This window comes from Drosophila suzukii, unplaced genomic scaffold (assembly GCF_043229965.1).
Source record: "Drosophila suzukii unplaced genomic scaffold, CBGP_Dsuzu_IsoJpt1.0 scf_22, whole genome shotgun sequence".
Lineage (NCBI taxonomy): Eukaryota > Metazoa > Arthropoda > Insecta > Diptera > Drosophilidae > Drosophila > Drosophila suzukii.
In genome coordinates, this window is record NW_027255909.1 from 218102 (window position 1) to 244518 (window position 26417).

At 37.7% G+C, this 26417-nt stretch overlaps 1 protein-coding gene across 2 annotated transcripts in view; it reads left to right on the forward strand.

Annotated features, from left to right (window-relative positions):
- LOC139354775 (serine/threonine-protein kinase GE16371) overlaps nt 1-26417 on the forward strand; it is a 135422-nt gene that overhangs the window by 94377 nt on the left and 14628 nt on the right. The window contains exons 6-9 of one of the 2 annotated variants that reach the window (XR_011605629.1): nt 7933-8142; nt 11444-11653; nt 18796-19005; nt 22288-22497. Coding sequence is in view for 1 of the 2 variants with exons in the window: in XM_070999020.1 (XP_070855121.1) it covers nt 7933-8046 (114 nt within the window). In the remaining variant the exon portion in view is untranslated. Of the gene's footprint in view, nt 1-7932; nt 8437-11443; nt 11654-18795; nt 19006-22287; nt 22498-26417 lie in introns of those variants that run through there. The other variant, XM_070999020.1, reaches the window with a different exon arrangement.

A 26417-nucleotide genomic window follows, 5' to 3' on the forward strand; every position in this document is an offset into this window, starting at 1 on the left:
GATGCTCGGAACTCCTCGTTTTTGTCCCACGTGGTTCCCCAAGAGATAACGAACTGCGTATAAAGCCTAGGATTTGCGCTTACACAGGGTAGTAATAAGGGTCAGGGATAAGAATAATACAAGTTTGGAAGATACCAAAGCGCCGATTCCGGATTCACTTTCAGAAAAGGATATTACAGGAATTACCCAGCGATTCCAGATGGTAGACCGACAATCGTGCCTTTCCAAAATGTGCCTTTGGACGATAGGGGCTTTCATTTTTCAGGCCGAGGATATCCTCTTTAGAATAGAGCATTTGCGAATCGAGTTTTTACTTTAGAGCACCTGCTGGAGGAATAGAAGGAAGCGGAAAGGGCATTTGGTCCGGAATATGGAAATGGATACGGCCGAATCTCTGTGGTACCCCGACCATGACATGATGGCAGATATGGAAGAGACGACGAGAGAACACCATGATTGTAAGATTGATTGAAACAATGAAATGTTGAAACTGTCAGAAGTTTGGACACTTTCTTAGGCAATGGTTCTTCACCAAAGTACGTCCGTTTTGGATTGGCAGACACGCTGACAACCTATTGCCCCAATTGCAAGCAGGGAAACTTTTTCCGGAACGCAGTGTCAGCGGGATATCAGCGTTCCAAGTCCCCGAGATTTTAAAACCAACCAAACTTAGGATACCGAAAAGGATTCCTAAAAACGAACGATTCAGGCCGGAAAATTCCAGTTAACAAGGCTTACATGTTCCTACAGGAAAGAGTACGGTGATACTCGTATAAGGAGGTACGGGGTCGTTTTTTAAGGAGAAAAAGCTGGCTGGCATGACGGTCATCTCAAAAAGGGTGAAGACAGCCATAGAATGGTTTAGAAATCGTAAACCTTACTTGCAAAAACCATAGCAGGATAAGGGCAAAGAAGATCCGCATCTATATGCGATAGTTCAAGTGGCAGGATAAGTGGTGGGTTCTGGTCAATAAATTGAACAACTCATGGCGACCATTTCACGGTTCGGACAGTAATCTTGGGTGCCCACTATGTCTTTATGTCCTACATTGGAGCCAGAGCTGGACCTGTGAGTGGACTTTTGAAAAAGTTTTAACGTAGCACCGAAATTTTTGGGAATCGTGAAGATCTTAGACACCCTATAAGTGGAAAAGCCGCCTAAGACGACCGAACCAAAACCTCAGAAGCTGAATGCAGAACAACAGCAGTTTGAGGTGGTCCGAAAACGAGATGCTCCACCACAGACGATCACCACAGACAATCACCCCAGTAAGGAAGCCAAGGAAGAACCGCGTAAGATTGAGTGTATGAGTCATACAAACTTTAAGAAGAAATTTTTTGTCCAATGCAATGCTTCGGAAGAAGCGTAGGAATTTATATTGTATTTTTGAACGTTGATGCATTAAGAGCAGTACAAAAAAGTGGCCCAAACAACACCAAGCACGTGCTTGTTACGCGCGGGCCCATTTTTATTTCGGGCAAATACGGTTCGCGAGAAAGGTACATAGAACAAATAAATACAGAACAAACAAGGAAGAGTGGGCGTGTCAAATTTTTGTATTGACGAGACCAATACATTTCAGTTAAAATTTTGTATCTAGCATGAAAATTATGCGCGTCACAGGTTTGGGCGGTTTGTGGGCGTTAAAGTGGGCGTGGCAAACTTTTTTTATGTTAATCGATAGGTATTGATGAGAACAAAATATTTCAGTTAAAATTATTATTCTAGCATCAAAACTGTAGGAGCCACAGTTTTGGGCGGTTTGTGGGCGTTAGAGTGGGCGTGGCACTCTGCTGAAACAAACTTGCGCTGCGTAAGAAGCTCAGGAATCTGCACGCCAAATCTCAGTAGCCTAGCTCTTATAGTTTCCGAGAGCTCAGCGTTCATCAAGACAGACAGACGGACAGACGGACATGGCTAGATCGACTCGGCTTGTGATCCTGATCAAGAATATATATACTTTATGGGGTCGGAACCGCTTCCTTCTGCCTGTTACATACTTTCCGACGAATCTAGTATACCCTTTTACTCTACGAGTAACGGGTATAAACATAGACCAACTAAGACTAAAGCAAATGAGCTTAGAGTTTAGTTTTTAATACAGGGATAGAAGTTGAGGAACAAATTAAATGATATAGGGTGTTATAATTATTAGAAAGAACGCGAACGGGCTCGTGCTGACTAAAATTTGATGAACATCGTGGCAAGTTAATAGGATAAAAGTTTCGCATTAGTCTAACAGGAACATTGAAAGTTAGGCGGCTTTCAAAATCTATGGAATCAATACCGCCTCTGATAAGATTATTCATAAAAATAGTACCAAGCATAGTTCGACTTAGTAGAGTAGGAAAATTAATTAAAAGCAATCTACTCGAGTAAGAATGCAACATGTAACGTAACGTAAGGCAAAAAGAAAATAATTTTTGCCGTACCCCTATAGAAAGTCATAACGTTGCACTTAAGATAGTTTAAGTTCAAGAGGTTGCAGGAGAAACAATGATGAACGCCATAGTCGAGTACCTCGACAATCAGATACCCGTTACTCAGCGAAAGGGACCAAGGGGAAAAGAAGATATGCAAGCATCAAAGCGAGATTGAAATGCGCCACCTACCCGTGATCTCAATATATGGTTATGTGGGCGGTAGGCAGATTTAAGCGTTATAGTGGGCCTGCCAAACTTTTTTTTGGATCAATCGATAGGTATTGAAGAGACCAAAACATTTTATTTGGCATGAAAATTGTGGGCGCCACAGGCTTGGTAGGATTCGCGTAACAAACTTGCGTTGCGTACAAGGCTACGGAATCTAAATCTGAGATCCCAATGCTCTATTTTTGATAGTTTTCGAGATATCCGTGTAATATTTACGCTTTTTTGAAGATTGTGTGCGGGCTGTGGGCGTTAAATTAGGTATTGATAAGAACAATACATTTCATTTTATTCTAGCAGCAAAACTGTATGAGCCACAGTTTTGGGCGGTTTGTAAGCGTTAGAGTGGGCGTGGCACCCTGCTGAAACAAACTTGCGCTGCGCAGGAATCTCAGGAATCTGCATGCCTAATCCCAGTATTGTAGCTCTTACAGTTTCCGAGATCTCATCGTTCATACGGACAGACGGATATGGCTAGATCGACTCGGCTAGTGATTCTGATGAAGAATGTATATATTTATAGGGTCGGAAACGCTTCCTTCTGCCTGTTACATACTTTCCGACGAATCTAGTACTCCCTTTTACTCTACGAATAACGGGTATAAAAAAACCGAAAAGTATGCAATTTTTTTGATTTTGGCTTTGATTATGTATGTTATATATCAATCTAAAACATTTTATTTTTAGTTTATAAAAAGTTAAATCTTTTAAGAAATAATGGCAAAAAGCTGATATTTTCTAACTATCCTAGGGAGGAACTTACATATTTTTGGTCAAAAAAAGGAACTTTCTGGCCCAGTGTGAATACTAGGCTGTACAGCGAGTGGGTTTCCAATAAAACTGTCAGAAGCCGCGTAACCTATTTAAGCATTGTGGCTCCGCTAAAGTACGTCAGTTTTGTTACAATAGTGTATTGACCGTCATGCCGGCACCCCATTCCCCCAATTGCAAGCAGTTTTTCGGAATGTTTTTAGCATGTTCAGCGGACAATCAGTGTTCCAAGAAAGAGGAGGTTCAAAAACACACACCAAACTAAACATAGCGAACTGGATTCCAAACATGAATGTATCGGGGCGGGAAATTCCAGTTAACAAGGTTTACATATCCCTATAGAGCACGGCGATAAAAAGAGGTACGGGGTCGATTATTTGGGGAGAATCAGCTGGCTGGGATGACGGACATCACAAAGAGGGTGAGGAAGTCCTGAAAGTGGCTTAGAAAACGTTAACGGGACAGACAGAAACTACAGCTAATAGTGACAGCAATCGGGATCGCAGGATATGGGCAAGGAGGATCCTCGTCCATATGCGATTGCTGGACTGGGGAGCATCAGTGAGCTTGCTGGAAAAACGGTTTTCGGGTGCTGGTCAACAAATTGAACACCTCATGGCGACCATATCACGCAATGGTACGAAAAGCAAACGGGTCGGGGTACAATATATTGGGTGGAATCGCTGTGCCCACTACTCCTAAAATCAGAACAGTGGACATTTATCTATTCGTATCCTTACATTGGAGCCAGAGCTGTACCAGTGAGTGGACATTTGGAAAAGTTTCAACGTAGAATCGGAAGTTTTTGGAAATTGAGAAGATCCCAGCCATCCCATAAGTGGAAAACCCGCCTATAATGACCGAACCGAAACATCAGAAGCTGAGGACAACAGCAGTTGGAGGTAGTCCGGAAATACTTTCTGTCGTTTGAAGAAAATGAACTGGGGCAAACTGCGAAGATGAAGCATACCATAGAGCTGGTGCCAGGTGCCACGACCGTCAAAGGTCGTCACTATCCGGTTTATCCAGCAGAGCAGCAGCTGATCTACGAGAAAATCGATGAGATGCTCCGTTGGTGTCATAAGAGCCAGGAAAGAACCGCATAAGCTTGAATGCTAGGAAGCTCAACCAGAGGACCGTTAAGGATGCATATCCGGAACAGAACATTGAAGATATTTGGAGTAGCATGAGCATAAGGACACTCTGAGGGAAGTCTATCCATGCCCGAATGAAGCAGGTCTGACTACCGGGCTTAAGAAGTACCACTTCTGCTTTAAAGAGCTTCGGACTTTGTTATTCTTTAGTGGCATAGGAGTTTTAAAAATTGATCCTGGCAAGGTGGAGGCGATCAAAAATAAGCTTATTCAAAGGAGTTGCAAGGAGGTTTTTCCAAAATTTTGCGGAGTTGGCAGCCCCACTGACGTACAAAATGATCAAGAAGACCATGGAAGCTATAAGACGACTGAAGGAAGCGTTCATGACAACGCCAGTGTTGCGTCATACAGACTCTAAGAAGATATATTTTCTCCAATGCAATGCTTCGAAAAAAGCGGAGGAAGGTAAAGGCTCAACATTTTTCTTCCTGAAACTCAATCCTTGCCAGCGAAACTATAGCGTGACGGAGGAGTGCTACGCAATTAAACGGTTCAGACCCTACATCGAAATGATGCCGCTCACTGTAGCCTGAAATTGCTAATGTCACTTAAGAACCTTAGCGGCAAGATGGTCGCTGATTTTTTTTTTTTAATCAATCAAGGAGCTAGGGGCGCTAGGTGACGTCGATCTAGGTGACGGTATAGGCTAGGTGTGTTAGTGAAAAAGCATAGTTGCTCCATCCCTCTCGCACTCCCTTTAGCTGAGTAACGGGTAACTAATAGTCGAGGCCATCGACTGTTGCGTTTTCTTTGTTTTTAATGCACTTTAAAGAATTTGTAGTATTTATACCCGTTACTCGTAGTGTAAAAGGGTATACTATATTCGTCGGAAAGTATGTAACAGGCAGAAGGAAGCGTTTCCGACCCCATAAAGTATATATATTCTTGATCAGGATCACTAGCCGAGTCGATGTAGCCATGTCCGTCTGTCCGGATGAACGTTGAGCTCTCGGAAACTATAAGAGCTAGGCTATTGAGATTTGGCGTGCAGATTCCTGAGCTTCTTACGCAGCGCAAGTTTGTTTCAGCAATGTGCCACGCCCACTTTTACGCCCACAAACCGCCCAAAACTGTGGCTCCTACAGTTTTGATGCTAGAGTAAAATTTTTAACGCCCACTCTAACGCCCACAAGCCGCCCAAACCTGTGACGCCCACAGTTTTCATGCTAGATAAAAAAGTTTAACTGAAATGTATTGGTCTCGTCAATACCTATTGATTGATCCAAAAAAAATTTTTGGTCGTTCCAATGGGACCATTGTATGTACAGAGCGGTTCGATTCTTAGAAACCTAAAAAGTAATTACAGAAATATTAAGATAATGGTAAATTTTAATTAACTACCGTATATGCTTACCGAAAACGAAATATAACGGTCTTTGTGTTATTTTGACATTTATTTTCCGATCCTTTCTATGGCAGCTATATGATACAATAGTTCGATTCGAATTAAATTGAATTCTTAATTCTGAAATATTAAAAAGATAAAGTACTGGACTGGAAGAGAATTTGTTAAAAAATAACGAAGCTATACATTTTTTGATATTATTTTCCCCTTAATTATCGGATAGATCCTATGGTAGCTATATGATACAGTCGTCCGATTTCTTTTTAAGTTGTATTCAAAATTCTGAAATATTAAAACAATGATATTACCAAGAGTATAAGTTGTATTTTTTGTTAGATTTTTTAAAAATTATTTTTTGTTTATCATTATTATTGGAGCAACAGTGTGTAGTTTTCCGATCTGGCTCGTTCCGACTTATATTCTATTCTATCTGCAATAGAAATAAAACTTTCAGTCCACCGCGGATACCCAAAAAATTGTTGACATATGAGTGTGCTGCGAGATGTTGTTTTAGTTGTTTTTAATTTAAATTGTAATGCCAACGTGCAGCTTACTGTATTGTTAAATGCTGAGCCTCCGTTCATGTGAGTCGACGTTATATTTATCGTTGTAGCGGGGCCCTGGATTTAGCTAGCCTGGCAAAAGCTCACAGAACCACACAGGTTACTATAATGTCCCCTTTGGGAGATCGTTCATTAATAGAGGGTCCCTAAGATAAAAAGTGTTCGCGTGGTGGATAAGCATATACCTTTTAAGCTCGACTAAGCAACGGAGTTGACTTGCGATATGTAATGCAAAGAAACATTTTTACCATATGTGATATAAGCCTATGATATAGCCATATTTAAGTATATAGATATAATAAATATAGATTTTATGGATTAACAAGACCGAGACAGAAAGTAGCCGACGACTATGTCAGATATTTTAAACTGGCATATCGCAATCAGCAAAAAGGAGGAAGTTAACAGCGACATGGCTAATTCGCGCGAGTTAACAAAATAATATCAGACGGACACGGACGGTTAGGGAATCTACAGATTTAAGATACTCATTGCGTCTTGTTATTATTAATATTATTTATTTATCTTTCTAGCGCTAAAGTTAAAAATATAACTTAAATATAAAACACTAGTCACAAGAAAAGATTTACAGTCTTACAGAAAGTTTTACAAAAATTACTTTAACATACACGTTTTGATTATTTTATAGGTAATGGTTATCAATAGTACAATTTTCAATTCTTATTTAGTATAATGTTGAATTTATAATTAGTTGTGTGTGAATGGGGGCTAGTTATTTTTTAACTTTAATAATAATTCTTTTCGAAACAGTCTAGCACTTCTTGAATTCTTTAAACTGTGTGGTAAATTATTCCAAAGCTTAACAGCCCATGCAAAGAAGTGATTTTCTCGAGGAGTAGTGGTTTCTTGTTGGTATTATACTATTAGTTCTGGTTGACAGTGCAAGGTGACTATTTTGTGGAAAGGAATCGGTGTCCTAAATTCGACTAATGTGGAAAAGTCTAGTCCAAAGATTTTTTAGCATAACTCGAAATTGAATCGTGTGGCTTAGTATTGAAAACAAATCTTGCTTTGTTGTTGTATGTTACGGTCAATTTATTTCTACTTATTGAGTCACACTTTTCAAATATTTGAACGCAATATAATAATGATGGAATTATAATCGACTTTGCTAATGCCATTACTATGGGTTGGTAACATGTTCTGGATCAGTTTTATTTGCTATAGTTGACAACAAGTCTTACCAACCATATAATTAATATGGTGGGACCACTAAAGGGTACTGTTAAACACAATTCCAAGGTTATTTGCTTGACTTACATATTTAATCTCATCAGTATCAACCCTGAGTATTTGCATTGGTGCGTTTATTTTTTTTTTAGAAATAACCAAACATTTAGATTTTTTTGGATTTATTTGCTCAATTGCTTACTAGTTTAAGTTCAGTATTAATGACGTCAATACATATACATATACAATATGTTTTCAGATATACAGCTATAGGGACGGCTCACATACATATTTGCATATCGTCAGCATACATCTGCACTTCACAATTAGACCAGACATTTGGAAGATCATTCACATATATCGAAAACAGTAATGTTCCAAGGAACGACCCTTGGGGGACACCGCGCTTAATGAATAGAAAGCCGGAGGTCTCAGACTCCTTTACAAAACATTGAGATCGGCCCATTAGGTATGTTCTTATCAAGCTTATAGCTTGAAAAATTGTATAGTTTTTCTATTTTATTGCAAAATGTCGAAAGCCTTACTATAGTCTAGCAGTGTATGAAATGTAACTTGCCTATTATCAGATTTCATGTGAATATCCTATGAGATTTTTAAGATTGCTGTTTTACAACTACGGTTTTTCCGAAAGCGATGTTGTCTTGTATTCAACAGTGAATTATCGTGAAGATACATATTAATTTGTGTGGAGACTAGTAGCTTAAGTGCTTTAGATAAAAATAAAAGTATAGATATCGGTCTATATTCACCCTTTGTTTTTGGTATGGGAAGTAGTTTGGCTGTCTTCCAACATTTTAGAAATGTAGAAGATGTTATTGCGGTATTTAAAATGTGTATTATGTTAAGAGTAGCCTGGAGACAAGGACTAGTAAAAATTTTGGATTTTATTCTTAACATGGACTGTAGGACATCACACTTGTTGTATGGCAATGTGCTCAAGTACGGATTGTAAGTTTAATCAGGTACTTAAGGTTGTGATTTTACAAGTGTGTTATTTAATTCATCAGCATTAATGTGGCAAGCTGTCCCTTCTCGTTGTTTTTCTACTCCAATACTTGTAATATTCTTCCAGAATTCTTTTCCAGATGACTCATTATTGAATTTCTGTTGATAGAATTTCCTTACAGCTATCCAGCATGACTTATTTACTTCTATTCTGAAGGAACTGTATTGCTTGTCCAAGTATTCTGTTTTGTAGCGTTTCCACTTTCTATAGGCCCTATCACACGCATTTATGGCATTTTGTATTTCCGTGCTAATCCATGGGTGCTCACTCGGCTTAGAAACTCAATGTTACTGTTAAAGAATTTGAGATTTGGCGTGCAGATTCCTGAGCTTCTTACGCAGCGCAAGTTTGTTTCAGCAATGTGCCACGCCCACTTTTACGCCCACAAACCGCCCAAAACTGTGGCTCCTACAGTTTTGATGCTAGAGTAAAATTTTTAACTGAAATGTATTCTCCTCATCAATACCTATCGATTGATCTAAAAAAAAGTTTGCCACGCCCACTCTAACGCCCACAAGCCGCCCAAACCTGTGACGCCCACAGTTTTCATGCTAGATAGAAAATTTTAACTGAAATGTATTGGTCTCGTCAATACCTATTGATTGATCCAAAAAAAATTTTTGGTCGTTCCAATGGGACCATTGTATGTACAGAGCGGTTCGATTCTTAGAAACCTAAAAAGTAATTACAGAAATATTAAGATAATGGTAAATTTTAATTAACTACCGTATATGCTTACCGAAAACGAAATATAACGGTCTTTGTGTTATTTTGACATTTATTTTCCGATCCTTTCTATGGCAGCTATATGATACAATAGTTCGATTCGAATTAAATTGAATTCTTAATTCTGAAATATTAAAAAGATAAAGTACTGGACTGGAAGAGAATTTGTTAAAAAATAACGAAGCTATACATTTTTTGATATTATTTTCCCCTTAATTATCGGATAGATCCTATGGTAGCTATATGATACAGTCGTCCGATTTCTTTTTAAGTTGTATTCAAAATTCTGAAATATTAAAACAATGATATTACCAAGAGTATAAGTTGTATTTTTTGTTAGATTTTTTAAAAATTATTTTTTGTTTATCATTATTATTGGAGCAACAGTGTGTAGTTTTCCGATCTGGCTCGTTCCGACTTATATTCTATTCTATCTGCAATAGAAATAAAACTTTCAGTCCACCGCGGATACCCAAAAAATTGTTGACATATGAGTGTGCTGCGAGATGTTGTTTTAGTTGTTTTTAATTTAAATTGTAATGCCAACGTGCAGCTTACTGTATTGTTAAATGCTGAGCCTCCGTTCATGTGAGTCGACGTTATATTTATCGTTGTAGCGGGGCCCTGGATTTAGCTAGCCTGGCAAAAGCTCACAGAACCACACAGGTTACTATAATGTCCCCTTTGGGAGATCGTTCATTAATAGAGGGTCCCTAAGATAAAAAGTGTTCGCGTGGTGGATAAGCATATACCTTTTAAGCTCGACTAAGCAACGGAGTTGACTTGCGATATGTAATGCAAAGAAACATTTTTACCATATGTGATATAAGCCTATGATATAGCCATATTTAAGTATATAGATATAATAAATATAGATTTTATGGATTAACAAGACCGAGACAGAAAGTAGCCGACGACTATGTCAGATATTTTAAACTGGCATATCGCAATCAGCAAAAAGGAGGAAGTTAACAGCGACATGGCTAATTCGCGCGAGTTAACAAAATAATATCAGACGGACACGGACGGTTAGGGAATCTACAGATTTAAGATACTCATTGCGTCTTGTTATTATTAATATTATTTATTTATCTTTCTAGCGCTAAAGTTAAAAATATAACTTAAATATAAAACACTAGTCACAAGAAAAGATTTACAGTCTTACAGAAAGTTTTACAAAAATTACTTTAACATACACGTTTTGATTATTTTATAGGTAATGGTTATCAATAGTACAATTTTCAATTCTTATTTAGTATAATGTTGAATTTATAATTAGTTGTGTGTGAATGGGGGCTAGTTATTTTTTAACTTTAATAATAATTCTTTTCGAAACAGTCTAGCACTTCTTGAATTCTTTAAACTGTGTGGTAAATTATTCCAAAGCTTAACAGCCCATGCAAAGAAGTGATTTTCTCGAGGAGTAGTGGTTTCTTGTTGGTATTATACTATTAGTTCTGGTTGACAGTGCAAGGTGACTATTTTGTGGAAAGGAATCGGTGTCCTAAATTCGACTAATGTGGAAAAGTCTAGTCCAAAGATTTTTTAGCATAACTCGAAATTGAATCGTGTGGCTTAGTATTGAAAACAAATCTTGCTTTGTTGTTGTATGTTACGGTCAATTTATTTCTACTTATTGAGTCACACTTTTCAAATATTTGAACGCAATATAATAATGATGGAATTATAATCGACTTTGCTAATGCCATTACTATGGGTTGGTAACATGTTCTGGATCAGTTTTATTTGCTATAGTTGACAACAAGTCTTACCAACCATATAATTAATATGGTGGGACCACTAAAGGGTACTGTTAAACACAATTCCAAGGTTATTTGCTTGACTTACATATTTAATCTCATCAGTATCAACCCTGAGTATTTGCATTGGTGCGTTTATTTTTTTTTTAGAAATAACCAAACATTTAGATTTTTTTGGATTTATTTGCTCAATTGCTTACTAGTTTAAGTTCAGTATTAATGACGTCAATACATATACATATACAATATGTTTTCAGATATACAGCTATAGGGACGGCTCACATACATATTTGCATATCGTCAGCATACATCTGCACTTCACAATTAGACCAGACATTTGGAAGATCATTCACATATATCGAAAACAGTAATGTTCCAAGGAACGACCCTTGGGGGACACCGCGCTTAATGAATAGAAAGCCGGAGGTCTCAGACTCCTTTACAAAACATTGAGATCGGCCCATTAGGTATGTTCTTATCAAGCTTATAGCTTGAAAAATTGTATAGTTTTTCTATTTTATTGCAAAATGTCGAAAGCCTTACTATAGTCTAGCAGTGTATGAAATGTAACTTGCCTATTATCAGATTTCATGTGAATATCCTATGAGATTTTTAAGATTGCTGTTTTACAACTACGGTTTTTCCGAAAGCGATGTTGTCTTGTATTCAACAGTGAATTATCGTGAAGATACATATTAATTTGTGTGGAGACTAGTAGCTTAAGTGCTTTAGATAAAAATAAAAGTATAGATATCGGTCTATATTCACCCTTTGTTTTTGGTATGGGAAGTAGTTTGGCTGTCTTCCAACATTTTAGAAATGTAGAAGATGTTATTGCGGTATTTAAAATGTGTATTATGTTAAGAGTAGCCTGGAGACAAGGACTAGTAAAAATTTTGGATTTTATTCTTAACATGGACTGTAGGACATCACACTTGTTGTATGGCAATGTGCTCAAGTACGGATTGTAAGTTTAATCAGGTACTTAAGGTTGTGATTTTACAAGTGTGTTATTTAATTCATCAGCATTAATGTGGCAAGCTGTCCCTTCTCGTTGTTTTTCTACTCCAATACTTGTAATATTCTTCCAGAATTCTTTTCCAGATGACTCATTATTGAATTTCTGTTGATAGAATTTCCTTACAGCTATCCAGCATGACTTATTTACTTCTATTCTGAAGGAACTGTATTGCTTGTCCAAGTATTCTGTTTTGTAGCGTTTCCACTTTCTATAGGCCCTATCACACGCATTTATGGCATTTTGTATTTCCGTGCTAATCCATGGGTGCTCACTCGGCTTAGAAACTCAATGTTACTGTTAAAGAATTTGTCGTGTCCTGCTTTTCGCGCAGTGCAGATGACGGCTAGTCAACGAACATCCCAGGGAGGGGAACAACCAACAATGTTGTCTACGCAGCAGACACAACAAAAACAAAAACGGAAATTCAAACTCAGACAACGGCAATTTCACGACGGATTTCTCTTGAACATCTGGAACTGGACAACACAGCTCTTATTGTGGTCCTGGAGTCCCTCCCAACCATGAGTGTATCCTTCAACATCCTTTGGACACATCTCCCAAACCTGTTCGGTGGATCGTGCTACCTCGCCTAACCCATCTCACCCCCCAACACGAATTTCTACTCACACGACTTCATTTCTTTTCACGTTATAATTCACAATTTTCTCTTAAATTTTAACATTTAATAATCCTACCTACGGTACCGAACTTTTACAGGGAACACATATATATATATATAAATAAATAAATAACAATAAACAATATTCCAATAGTAAATAAATAGGTTAAATAAATAAATAATTTAAGTGGATATAAGTGGGAATAAATTAATTTGGGCGGGTTACATAATCAATAACAGCAGTCTCAATTTTTTTGTATTCATTTTTGGCTTGTTGAATTTGTTTGCCGCTTGTAGTTTTCGAGAACCTTTTGCTAATTCTGGGTGGCAAATATAAGGGGCGAATAAAAACCTGGGGCCACCCGGGGATGAGTGGCCAATTTTCTTGTCGAAAATGTAGATCTCCTCCTGGTGGCTGGTCTTCGTCTCTCCTTACGTCAGTATATTTTCCTGATCCAGGCTTTTCCCTCACGGAATATTCTATAAATATTTATATTTCAACTCCACTCACATTAACAAGGATTTTTTTATCACTCACTGGGTAGGAACTTGACTTCTAATCTTATATATATTTTTTTCCACCAGAACCGTCTGCGACCAACTATATTTGCCCTTTAAACACCCTTGCTTGTTTCAATTTTTCAAGCCTCTCTTCGCCCAAAAACCACTCAAACTTTTCGAATTTCAACCTTGGTTCATTTGGGAGTTATCCGGTTTAAGGAACCAGTTCCATGACTTGTCTAAGCTGCACGACTCCCTGAACTCACGAGTCGTCGATAGTGTTGTATCGATTTTTCGCCTATCGTTATCAGTCTTAAGGTAAACAGCTTTGCTAAATTCCAATTTGTGCATATTTTTGTCGTTTAGCACATAACAAATTCTAACTGTGAACCAACATTGGGAATTGTATACAATGCTTGCCAGTTAAAAGAGTTAAATTAGATTGAGTATGGTGGTACAGATACCTGGTCATATGAAACGATTTTACTTGCGCCATCCACGAAAAATGCGTGAAGTTAGGTTTGTGAGGATTTTGAAAAATGGGTAGGAAATGTGACATTTGTTCGCCGAAGTCCGAGGGATCATAGTTCTGCGCAGAGACTCAGTGAAAATATTACTGTTGAAATCACCGGTTAAAGCAACATTTTTGTAAGTCCCTGTTAGGGCAGTCAGATTGGCAATTATCAAGAATGTATATATTTATAGGGTCGGAAACGCTTCCTTCTGCCTGTTACATACTTTCCGACGAATCTAGTATACCCTTTTACTCTACGAATAACGGGTATAAAAAAACCGAAAAGTATGCAATTTTTTTGGATTTTGGCTTTGATTATGTATGTTATATATCAATATAAAACATTTTATTTTTAGTTTATAAAAAGTTAAATCTTTTAAGAAATAATGGCAAAAAGCTGATATTTTCTAACTATCCTAGGGAGGAACTTACATATTTTTGGTCAAAAAAATAAACTTTCTGGCCCAGTGTGAGTACTAGGCTGTACAACGAGTGGGTTTCCAATAAAACTGTCAGAAGCCGCGTAACCTATTTAAGCATTGTGGCTCCGCTAAAGTACGTCAGTTTTGTACAATAGTGTATTGACCGTCATGCCGGCACCCCATTCCCCCAATTGCAAGCAGTTTTTCGGAATGTTTTTAGCATGTTCAGAAAGAGGAGATTTAAAAACACAAACCAAACTAAACATAGCGAACCGGATTCCAAACATAAATGTATCGGGGCGGGAAGTTTCAGTTAACAAGGTTTACATGTCCCTATAGAGCACGGCGATAAAAAGAGGTACGGGGTCGATTATTTGGGGAGAATCAGCTGGCTGGGATGACGGACATCACAAAGAGGGTGAGGAAGTCCTGAAAGTGGCTTAGAAAACGTTAACGGGACAGACAGAAACTACAGCTAATAGTGACAGCAATCGGGATCGCAGGATATGGGCAAGGAGGATCTTCGTCCATATGCGATTGCTGGACTGGGGAGCATCAGTGAGCTTGCTGGAAAAACGGTTTTCGGGTGCTGGTCAATAAATTGAACACCTCATGGCGACCATATCACGCAATGGTACGAAAAGCAAACGGGTCGGGGTACAATATATTGGGTGGAATCGCAGTGCCCACTACTCTTAAAATCAGAACGGTGGACATTTATCTATTCGTATCCTTACATTGGAGCCAGAGCTGTACCTGTGAGTGGACATTTGGAAAAGTTTCAACGTAGAACCGGAAGTTTTTGGAAATTGAGAAGATCCCAGCCATCCCATAAGTGGAAAACCCGCCTATAATGACCGAACCGAAACATCAGAAGCTGAGGACAACAGCAGTTGGAGGTAGTCCGGAAATACTTTCTGTCGTTTGAAGAAAATGAACAGGGGCAAACTGCGAAGATGAAGCATACCATAGAGCTGGTTCCAGGTGCCACGACCGTCAAAGGTCGTCACTATCCGGTTTATCCAGCAGAGCAGCAGCTGATCTACGAGAAAATCGATGAGATGCTCCGTTGGTGTCATAAGAGCCAGGAAAGAACCGCATAAGCTTGAATGCTAGGAAGCTCAACCAGAGGACTGTTAAGGATGCATATCCGGAACAGAACATTGAAGATATTTGGAGTAGGATGAGCACTAGGACACTCTGAGGGAAGTCTATCCATGCCCGAATGAAGCAGGTCTGACTACCGGGCTTAAGAAGTACCACTTCTGCTTTAAAGAGCTTCGGACTTTGTTATTCTTTAGTGGCATAGGAGTTTTAAAAATTGATCCTGGCAAGGTGGAGGCGATCAAAAATAAGCCGATTCAAAGGAGTTGCAAGGAGGTTTTTCCAAAATTTTGCGGAGCTGGCAGCCCCACTGACAGACAAAATGATCAAGAAGGCCATGGAAGCTATGAGGCGACTGAAGGAAGCGTTCATGACAACGGCAGTGTTACAGACTCTAGGAAGATATATTTTCTCCAATGCAATGCTTCGAAAAAAGCGGAGGAAGGTAAAGGCTCAACATTTTTCTTCCTGAAACTCAATCCTTGCCAGCGAAACTATAGCGTGACGGAGGAGTGCTACGCAATTAAACGGTTCAGACCCTACATCGAAATGATGGCGCTCACTGTAGCCTGAAATTGCTGATGTCACTTAAGAACCTTAGCGGCAAGATGGCCGCTGATTTTTTTTTTTTTTAATCAATCAAGGAGCTAGGGGCGCTAGGTGACGTCGATCTAGGTGACGGTATAGGCTAGGTGTGTTAGTGAAAAAGCATAGTTGCTCCATCCCTCTCGCACTCCCTTTAGCTGAGTAACGGGTAACTAATAGTCGAGGCCATCGACTGTTGCGTTTTCTTTGTTTTTAATGCACTTTAAAGAATTTGTAGTATTTATACCCGTTACTCGTAGTGTAAAAGGGTATACTAGATTCGTCGGAAAGTATGTAACAGGCAGAAGGAAGCGTTTCCGACCCCATAAAGTATATATATTCTTGATCAGGATCACTAGCCGAGTCGATGTAGCCATGTCCGGATGAACGTTGAGCTCTCGGAAACTATAAGAGCTAGGCTATTGAGATTTGGCGTGCAGATTCCTGAGCTTCTTACGCAGCGCAAGTTTGTTTCAGCAATGTGCCACGCCCACTTTTACGCCCACAAACCGCCCAAAACTGTGGCTCCTACAGTTTTGATGCTAGAGTAAAATTTTTAACTGAAATGTATTCTCCTCATCAATACCTATCGATTGATCTAAAAAAAAGTTTGCCACGCCCACTCTAACGCCCACAAGCCGCCCAAACCTGTGACGCCCACAGTTTTCATGCTAGATAAAAAATTTTAACTGAAATGTATTGGTCTCGTCAATACCTATTGATTGATCCAAAAAAAATTTATGGTCGTTCCAATGGGACCATTGTATGTACAGAGCGGTTCGATTCTTAGAAACCTTAAAAGTAATTACAGAAATATTAAGATAATGGTAAATTTTAATTAACTACCGTATATGCTTACCGAAAACGAAATATAACATTTATTTTCCGATCCTTTCTATGGCAGCTATATGATACAATAGTTCGATTCGAATTAAATTGAATTCTTAATTCTGAAATATTAAAAAGATAAAGTACTGGAGTGGAAGAGAATTTGATAAAAAATAACGAAGCTATACATTTTTTGATATTATTTTCCCCTTAATTATCGGATAGATCCTATGGTAGCTATATGATACAGTCGTCCGATTTCTTTTTAAGTTGTATTCAAAATTCTGAAATATTAAAACAATGATATTACCAAGAGTATAAGTTGTATTTTTTGTTAGATTTTTTAAAAATTATTTTTTGTTTATCATTATTATTGGAGCAACAGTGTGTAGTTTTCCGATCTGGCTCGTTCCGACTTATATTCTATTCTATCTGCAATAGAAATAAAACTTTCAGTCCACCGCGGATACCCAACAAATTGTTGACATAAGAGTGTGCTGCGAGATGTTGTTTTAGTTGTTTTTAATTTAAATTGTAATGCCAACGTGCAGCTTACTGTATTGTTAAATGTTGAGCCTCCGTTCATGTGAGTCGACGTTATATTTATCGTTGTAGCGGGTCCTGGATTTAGCTAGCCTGGCAAAAGCTCACAGAACCACACAGGTTACTATAATCTCCCCTTTGGGAGATCGTTCATTAATAGAGGGTCCCTAAGATAAAAAGTGTTCGCGTGGTGGATAAGCATATACCTTTTAAGCTCGACTAAGCAACGGAGTTGACTTGCGATATGTAATGCAAAGAAACATTTTTACCATATGTGATATAAGCCTATGATATAGCCATATTTAAGTATATAGATATAATAAATATAGATTTTATGGATTAACAAGACCGAGACAGAAAGTAGCCGACGACTATGTCAGATATTTTAAACTGGCATATCGCAATCAGCAAAAAGGATGAAGTTAACAGCGACATGGCTAATTCGCGCGAGTTAACAAAATAATATCAGACAGACACGGACGGTTAGGGAATCTACAGATTTAAGATACTCATTGCGTCTTGTTATTATTAATATTATTTATTTATCTTTCTAGCGCTAAAGTTAAAAATATAACTTAAATATAAAACACTAGTCACAAGAAAAGATTTACAGTCTTACAGAAAGTTTTACAAAAATTACTTTAACATACACGTTTTGATTATTTTATAGGTAATGGTTATCAATAGTACAATTTTCAATTCTTATTTAGTATAATGTTGAATGTATAATTAGTTGTGTGTGAATGGGGGCTAGTTATTTTTTAACTTTAATAATAATTCTTTTCGAAACAGTCTAGCACTTCTTGAATTCTTTAAACTGTGTGGTAAATTATTCCAAAGCTTAACAGCCCATGCAAAGAAGTGATTTTCTCGAGGAGTAGTGGTTTCTTGTTGGTATTATACTATTAGTTCTGGTTGACAGTGCAAGGTGACTATTTTGTGGAAAGGAATCGGTGTCCTAAATTCGACTAATGTGGAAAAGTCTAGTCCAAAGATTTTTTTAGCATAACTCGAAATTGAATCGTGTGGCTTAGTATTGAAAACAAATCTTGCTATGTTGTTGTATGTTACGGTCAATTTATTTCTACTTATTGAGTCACACTTTTCAAATATTTGAACGCAATATAATAATGATGGAATTATAATCGACTTTGCTAATGCCATTACTATGGGTTGGTAACATGTTCTGGATCAGTTTTATTTGCTGTAGTTGACAACAAGTCTTACCAACCATATAATTAATATGGTGGGACCACTAAAGGGTACTGTTAAACACAATTCCAAGGTTATTTGCTTGACTTACATATTTAATCTCATCAGTATCAACCCTGAGTATTTGCATTGGTGCGTTTATTTATTTTTTAGAAATAACCAAACATTTAGATTTTTTTGGATTTATTTGCTCAATTGCTTACTAGTTTAAGTTCAGTATTAATGACGTCAATACATATACATATACAATATATTTTCAGATATACAGCTATAGGGACGGCTCACATACATATTTGCATATCGTCAGCATACATCTGCACTTCACAATTAGACCAGACATTTGGAAGATCATTCACATATATCGAAAACAGTAATGTTCCAAGGAACGACCCTTGGGGGACACCGCGCTTAGTGAATAGAAAGCCGGAGGTCTCAGACTCCTTTACAAAACATTGAGATCGGCCCATTAGGTATGTTCTTATCAAGCTTATAGCTTGAAAAATTGTATAGTTTTTCTATTTTATTGCAAAATGTCGAAAGCCTTACTATAGTCTAGCAGTGTATGAAATGTAACTTGCCTATTATCAGATTTCGTGTGAATATCCTATGAGATTTTTAAGATTGCTGTTTTACAACTACGGTTTTTCCGAAAGCGATGTTGTCTTGTATTCAACAGTGAATTATCGTGAAGATACATATTAATTTGTGTGGAGACTAGTAGCTTAAGTGCTTTAGATAAAAATAAAAGTATAGATATCGGTCTATATTCACCCTTTGTTTTTTGTATGGGAAGTAGTTTGGCTGTCTTCCAACATTTTAGAAATGTAGAAGATGTTATTGCGGTATTTAAAATGTGTATTATGTTAAGAGTAGCCTGGAGACAAGGACTAGTAAAAATTTTGGATTTTATTCTTAACATGGACTGTAGGACATCACACTTGTTGTATGGCAATGTGCTCAAGTACGGATTGTAAGTTTAATCAGGTACTTAAGGTTGTGATTTTACAAGTGTGTTATTTAATTCATCAGCATTAATGTGGCAAGCTGTCCCTTCTCGTTGTTTTTCTACTCCAATACTTGTAATATTCTTCCAGAATTCTTTTCCAGATGACTCATTATTGAATTTCTGTTGATAGAATTTCCTTACAGCTATCCAGCATGACTTATTTACTTCTATTCTGAAGGAACTGTATTGCTTGTCCAAGTATTCTGTTTTGTAGCGTTTCCACTTTCTATAGGCCCTATCACACGCATTTATGGCATTTTGTATTTCCGTGCTAATCCATGGGTGCTCACTCGGCTTAGAAACTCAATGTTACTGTTAAAGAATTTGAGATTTGGCGTGCAGATTCCTGAGCTTCTTACGCAGCGCAAGTTTGTTTCAGCAATGTGCCACGCCCACTTTTACGCCCACAAACCGCCCAAAACTGTGGCTCCTACAGTTTTGATGCTAGAGTAAAATTTTTAACTGAAATGTATTCTCCTCATCAATACCTATCGATTGATCTAAAAAAAAGTTTGCCACGCCCACTCTAACGCCCACAAGCCGCCCAAACCTGTGACGCCCACAGTTTTCATGCTAGATAGAAAATTTTAACTGAAATGTATTGGTCTCGTCAATACCTATTGATTGATCCAAAAAAAATTTTTGGTCGTTCCAATGGGACCATTGTATGTACAGAGCGGTTCGATTCTTAGAAACCTAAAAAGTAATTACAGAAATATTAAGATAATGGTAAATTTTAATTAACTACCGTATATGCTTACCGAAAACGAAATATAACGGTCTTTGTGTTATTTTGACATTTATTTTCCGATCCTTTCTATGGCAGCTATATGATACAATAGTTCGATTCGAATTAAATTGAATTCTTAATTCTGAAATATTAAAAAGATAAAGTACTGGAGTGGAAGAGAATTTGATAAAAAATAACGAAGCTATACATTTTTTGATATTATTTTCCCCTTAATTATCGGATAGATCCTATGGTAGCTATATGATACAGTCGTCCGATTTCTTTTTAAGTTGTATTCAAAATTCTGAAATATTAAAACAATGATATTACCAAGAGTATAAGTTGTATTTTTTGTTAGATTTTTTTAAAAATTATTTTTTGTTTATCATTATTATTGGAGCAACAGTGTGTAGTTTTCCGATCTGGCTCGTTCCGACTTATATTCTATTCTATCTGCAATAGAAATAAAACTTTCAGTCCACCGCGGATACCCAACAAATTGTTGACATATGAGTGTGCTGTGAGATGTTGTTTTAGTTGTTTTTAATTTAAATTGTAATGCCAACGTGCAGCTTACTGTATTGTTAAATGTTGAGCCTCCGTTCATGTGAGTCGACGTTATATTTATCGTTGTAGCGGGGCCCTGGGTTTAGCTAGCCTGGCAAAAGCTCACAGAACCACACAGGTTACTATAATCTCCCCTTTGGGAGATCGTTCATTAATAGAGGGTCCCTAAGATAAAAAGTGTTCGCGTGGTGGATAAGCATATACCTTTTAAGCTCGACTAAGCAACGGAGTTGACTTGCTATATGTAATGCAAAGAAACATTTTTACCATATGTGATATAAGCCTATGATATAGCCATATTTAAGTATATAGATATAATAAATATAGATCTTATGGATTAACAAGACCGAGACAGAAAGTAGCCGACGACTATGTCAGATATTTTAAACTGGCATATCGCAATCAGCAAAAAGGAGGAAGTTAACAGCGACATGGCTAATTCGCGCGAGTTAACAAAATAATATCAGACAGACACGGACGGTTAGGGAATCTACAGATTTAAGATACTCATTGCGTCTTGTTATTATTAATATTATTTATTTATCTTTCTAGCGCTAAAAATATAACTAGTCACAAGAAAAGATTTACAGTCTTACAGAAAGTTTTACAAAAATTACTTTAACATACACGTTTTGATTATTTTATAGGTAATGGTTATCAATAGTACAATTTTCAATTCTTATTTAGTATAATGTTGAATGTATAATTAGTTGTGTGTGAATGGGGGCTAGTTATTTTTTAACTTTAATAATAATTCTTTTCGAAACAGTCTAGCACTTCTTGAATTCTTTAAACTGTGTGGTAAATTATTCCAAAGCTTAACAGCCCATGCAAAGAAGTGATTTTCTCGAGGAGTAGTGGTTTCTTGTTGGTATTATACTATTAGTTCTGGTTGACAGTGCAAGGTGACTATTTTGTGGAAAGGAATCGGTGTCCTATATTCGACTAATGTGGAAAAGTCTAGTCCAAAGATTTTTTTAGCATAACTCGAAATTGAATCGTGTGGCTTAGTATTGAAAACAAATCTTGCTATGTTGTTGTATGTTACGGTCAATTTATTTCTACTTATTGAGTCACACTTTTCAAATATTTGAACGCAATATAATAATGATGGAATTATAATCAACTTTGCTAATGCCATTACTATGGGTTGGTAACATGTTCTGGATCAGTTTTATTTGCTATAGTTGACAACAAGTCTTACCAACCATATAATTAATATGGTGGGACCACTAAAGGGTACTGTTAAACACAATTCCAAGGTTATTTGCTTGACTTACATATTTAATCTCATCAGTATCAACCCTGAGTATTTGCATTGGTGCGTTTATTTATTTTTTAGAAATAACCAAACATTTAGATTTTTTTGGATTTATTTGCTCAATTGCTTACTAGTTTAAGTTCAGTATTAATGACGTCAATACATATACATATACAATATATTTTCAGATATACAGCTATAGGGACGGCTCACATACATATTTGCATATCGTCAGCATACATCTGCACTTCACAATTAGACCAGACATTTGGAAGATCATTCACATATATCGAAAACAGTAATGTTCCAAGGAACGACCCTTGGGGGACACCGCGCTTAGTGAATAGAAAGCCGGAGGTCTCAGACTCCTTTACAAAACATTGAGATCGGCCCATTAGGTATGTTCTTATCAAGCTTATAGCTTGAAAAATTGTATAGTTTTTCTATTTTATTGCAAAATGTCGAAAGCCTTACTATAGTCTAGCAGTGTATGAAATGTAACTTGCCTATTATCAGATTTCATGTGAATATCCTATGAGATTTTTAAGATTGCTGTTTTACAACTACGGTTTTTCCGAAAGCGATGTTGTCTTGTATTCAACAGTGAATTATCGTGAAGATACATATTAATTTGTGTGGAGACTAGTAGCTTAAGTGCTTTAGATAAAAATAAAAGTATAGATATCGGTCTATATTCACCCTTTGTTTTTTGTATGGGAAGTAGTTTGGCTGTCTTCCAACATTTTAGAAATGTAGAAGATGTTATTGCGGTATTTAAAATGTGTATTATGTTAAGAGTAGCCTGGAGACAAGGACTAGTAAAAATTTTGGATTTTATTCTTAACATGGACTGTAGGACATCACACTTGTTGTATGGCAATGTGCTCAAGTACGGATTGTAAGTTTAATCAGGTACTTAAGGTTGTGATTTTACAAGTGTGTTATTTAATTCATCAGCATTAATGTGGCAAGCTGTCCCTTCTCGTTGTTTTTCTACTCCAATACTTGTAATATTCTTCCAGAATTCTTTTCCAGATGACTCATTATTGAATTTCTGTTGATAGAATTTCCTTACAGCTATCCAGCATGACTTATTTACTTCTATTCTGAAGGAACTGTATTGCTTGTCCAAGTATTCTGTTTTGTAGCGTTTCCACTTTCTATAGGCCCTATCACACGCATTTATGGCATTTTGTATTTCCGTGCTAATCCATGGGTGCTCACTCGGCTTAGAAACTCAATGTTACTGTTAAAGAATTTGTCGTGTCCTGCTTTTCGCGCAGTGCAGATGACGGCTAGTCAACGAACATCCCAGGGAGGGGAACAACCAACAATGTTGTCTACGCAGCAGACACAACAAAAACAAAAACGGAAATTCAAACTCGGACAACGGCAATTTCACGACGGATTTCTCTTGAACATCTGGAACTGGACAACACAGCTCTTATTGTGGTCCTGGAGTCCCTCCCAACCATGAGTGTATCCTTCAACATCCTTTAAACACATCTCCCAAACCTGTTCGGTGGATCGTGCTACCTCGCCTAACTCATCTCACCCCCCAACACGAATTTCTACTCACACGACTTCATTTCTTTTCACGTTATAATTCACAATTTTCTCTTAAATTTTAACATTTAATAATCCTACCTACGGTACCGAACTTTTACAGGGAACACATATATATATATATAAATAAATAAATAACAATAAACAATATTCCAATAGTAAATAAATAGGTTAAATAAATAAATAATTTAAATGGATATAAGTGGGAATAAATTAATTTGGGCGTGTTACATAATCAATAACAGCAGTCTCAATTTTTTTGGATTCATTTTTGGCTTGTTGAATTTGTTTGCCGCTTGTAGTTTTCGAGAACCTTTTGCTAATTCTGGGTGGCAAATATAAGGGGCGAATAAAAACCTGGGGCCAACCGGGGATGAGTGGCCAATTTTCTTGTCGAAAATGTAGATCTCCTCCTGGTGGCTGGTCTTCGTCTCTCCTTACGTCAGTATATTTTCCTGATCCAGGCTTTTCCCTCACGGAATATTCTATAAATATTTATATTTCAACTCCACTCACATTAACAAGGATTTTTTTATCACTCACTGGGTAGGAACTTGACTTCTAATCTTATATATATTTTTTTCCACCAGAACCGTCTGCGACCAACTATATTTGCCCTTTAAACACCCTTGCTTGATTCAATTTTTCAAGCCTCTCTTCGCCCAAAAACCACTCAAACTTTTCGAATTTCAACCTTGGTTCATTTGGGAGTTACCCGGTTTAAGGAACCAGTTCCATGACTTGTCTAAGCTGCACGACTCCCTGAACTCACGAGTCGTCGATAGTGTTGTATCGATTTTTCGCCTATCGTTATCAGTCTTAAGGTAAACAGCTTTGCTAAATTCCAATTTGTGCATATTTTTGTCGTTTAGCACATAACAAATTCTAACTGTGAACCAACATTGGGAATTGTATACAATGCTTGCCAGTTAAAAGAGTTACATTAGTTTGAGTATGGTGGTACAGATACCTGGTCATATGAAACGATTTTACTTGCGCCATCCACGAAAAATGCGTGAAGTTAGGTTTGTGAGGATTTTGAAAAATGGGTAGGAAATGTGACATTTGTTCGCCGAAGTCCGAGGGATCATAGTTCTGCGCAGAGACTCAGTGAAAATATTACTGTTGAAATCACCGGTTAAAGCAACATTTTTGTAAGTCCCTGTTAGGGCAGTCAGATTGGCAATTATCAAGAATGTATATATTTATAGGGTCGGAAACGCTTCCTTCTGCCTGTTACATACTTTCCGACGAATCTAGTATACCCTTTTACTCTACGAATAACGGGTATAAAAAAACCGAAAAGTATGCAATTTTTTTTTGATTTTGGCTTTGATTATGTATGTTATATATCAATCTAAAACATTTTATTTTTAATTAATAAAAAGTTAAATCTTTTAAGCTGATATTTTCTAACTATCCTAGGGAGGAACTTACATATTTTTGGTCAAAAAAATGAACTTTCTGGCCCAGTGTGAGTACTAGGCTGTACAACGAGTGGGTTTCCAATAAAACTGTCAGAAGCCGCGTAACCTATTTAAGCATTGTGGCTCCGCTAAAGTACGTCAGTTTTGTTACAATAGTGTATTGACTGTCATGCCGGCACCCCATTCCCCCAATTGCAAGCAGTTTTTCGGAATGTTTTTAGCATGTTCAGCGGGCAATCAGTGTTCCAAGAAAGAGGAGATTTAAAAACACAAACCAAACCGGATTCCAAACATGAATGTATCGGGGCGGGAAGTTTCAGTTAACAAGGTTTACATGTCCCTATAGAGCACGGCGATAAAAAGAGGTACGGGGTCGATTATTTGGGGAGAATCAGCTGGCTGGGATGACGGACATCACAAAGAGGGTGAGGAAGTCCTGAAAGTGGCTTAGAAAACGTTAACGGGACAGACAGAAACTACAGCTAATAGTGACAGCAATCGGGATCGCAGGATATGGGCAAGGAGGATCCTCGTCCATATGCGATTGCTGGACTGGGGAGCATCAGTGAGCTTGCTGGAAAAACGGTTTTCGGGTGCTGGTCAATAAATTGAACACCTCATGGCGACCATATCACGCAATGGTACGAAAAGCAAACGGGTCGGGGTACAATATATTGGGTGGAATCGCAGTGCCCACTACTCTTAAAATCAGAACGGTGGACATTTATCTATTCGTATCCTTACATTGGAGCCAGAGCTGTACCTGTGAGTGGACATTTGGAAAAGTTTCAACGTAGAACCGGAAGTTTTTGGAAATTGAGAAGATCCCAGCCATCCCATAAGTGGAAAACCCGCCTATAATGACCGAACCGAAACATCAGAAGCTGAGGACAACAGCAGTTGGAGGTAGTCCGGAAATACTTTCTGTCGTTTGAAGAAAATGAACTGGGGCAAACTGCGAAGATGAAGCATACCACAGAGCTGGTGCCAGGTGCCACGACCGTCAAAGGTCGTCACTATCCGGTTTATCCAGCAGAGCAGCAGCTGATCTACGGTTTATCCAGCAGAGCAGCAGCTGATCTACGAGAAAATCGATGAGATGCTCCGTTGGTGTCATAAGAGCCAGGAAAGAACCGCATAAGCTTGAATGCTAGGAAGCTCAACCAGAGGACTGTTAAGGATGCATATCCGGAACAGAACATTGAAGATATTTGGAGTAGGATGAGCACTAGGACACTCTGAGGGAAGTCTATCCATGCCCGAATGAAGCAGGTCTGACTACCGGGCTTAAGAAGTACCACTTCTGCTTTAAAGAGCTTCGGACT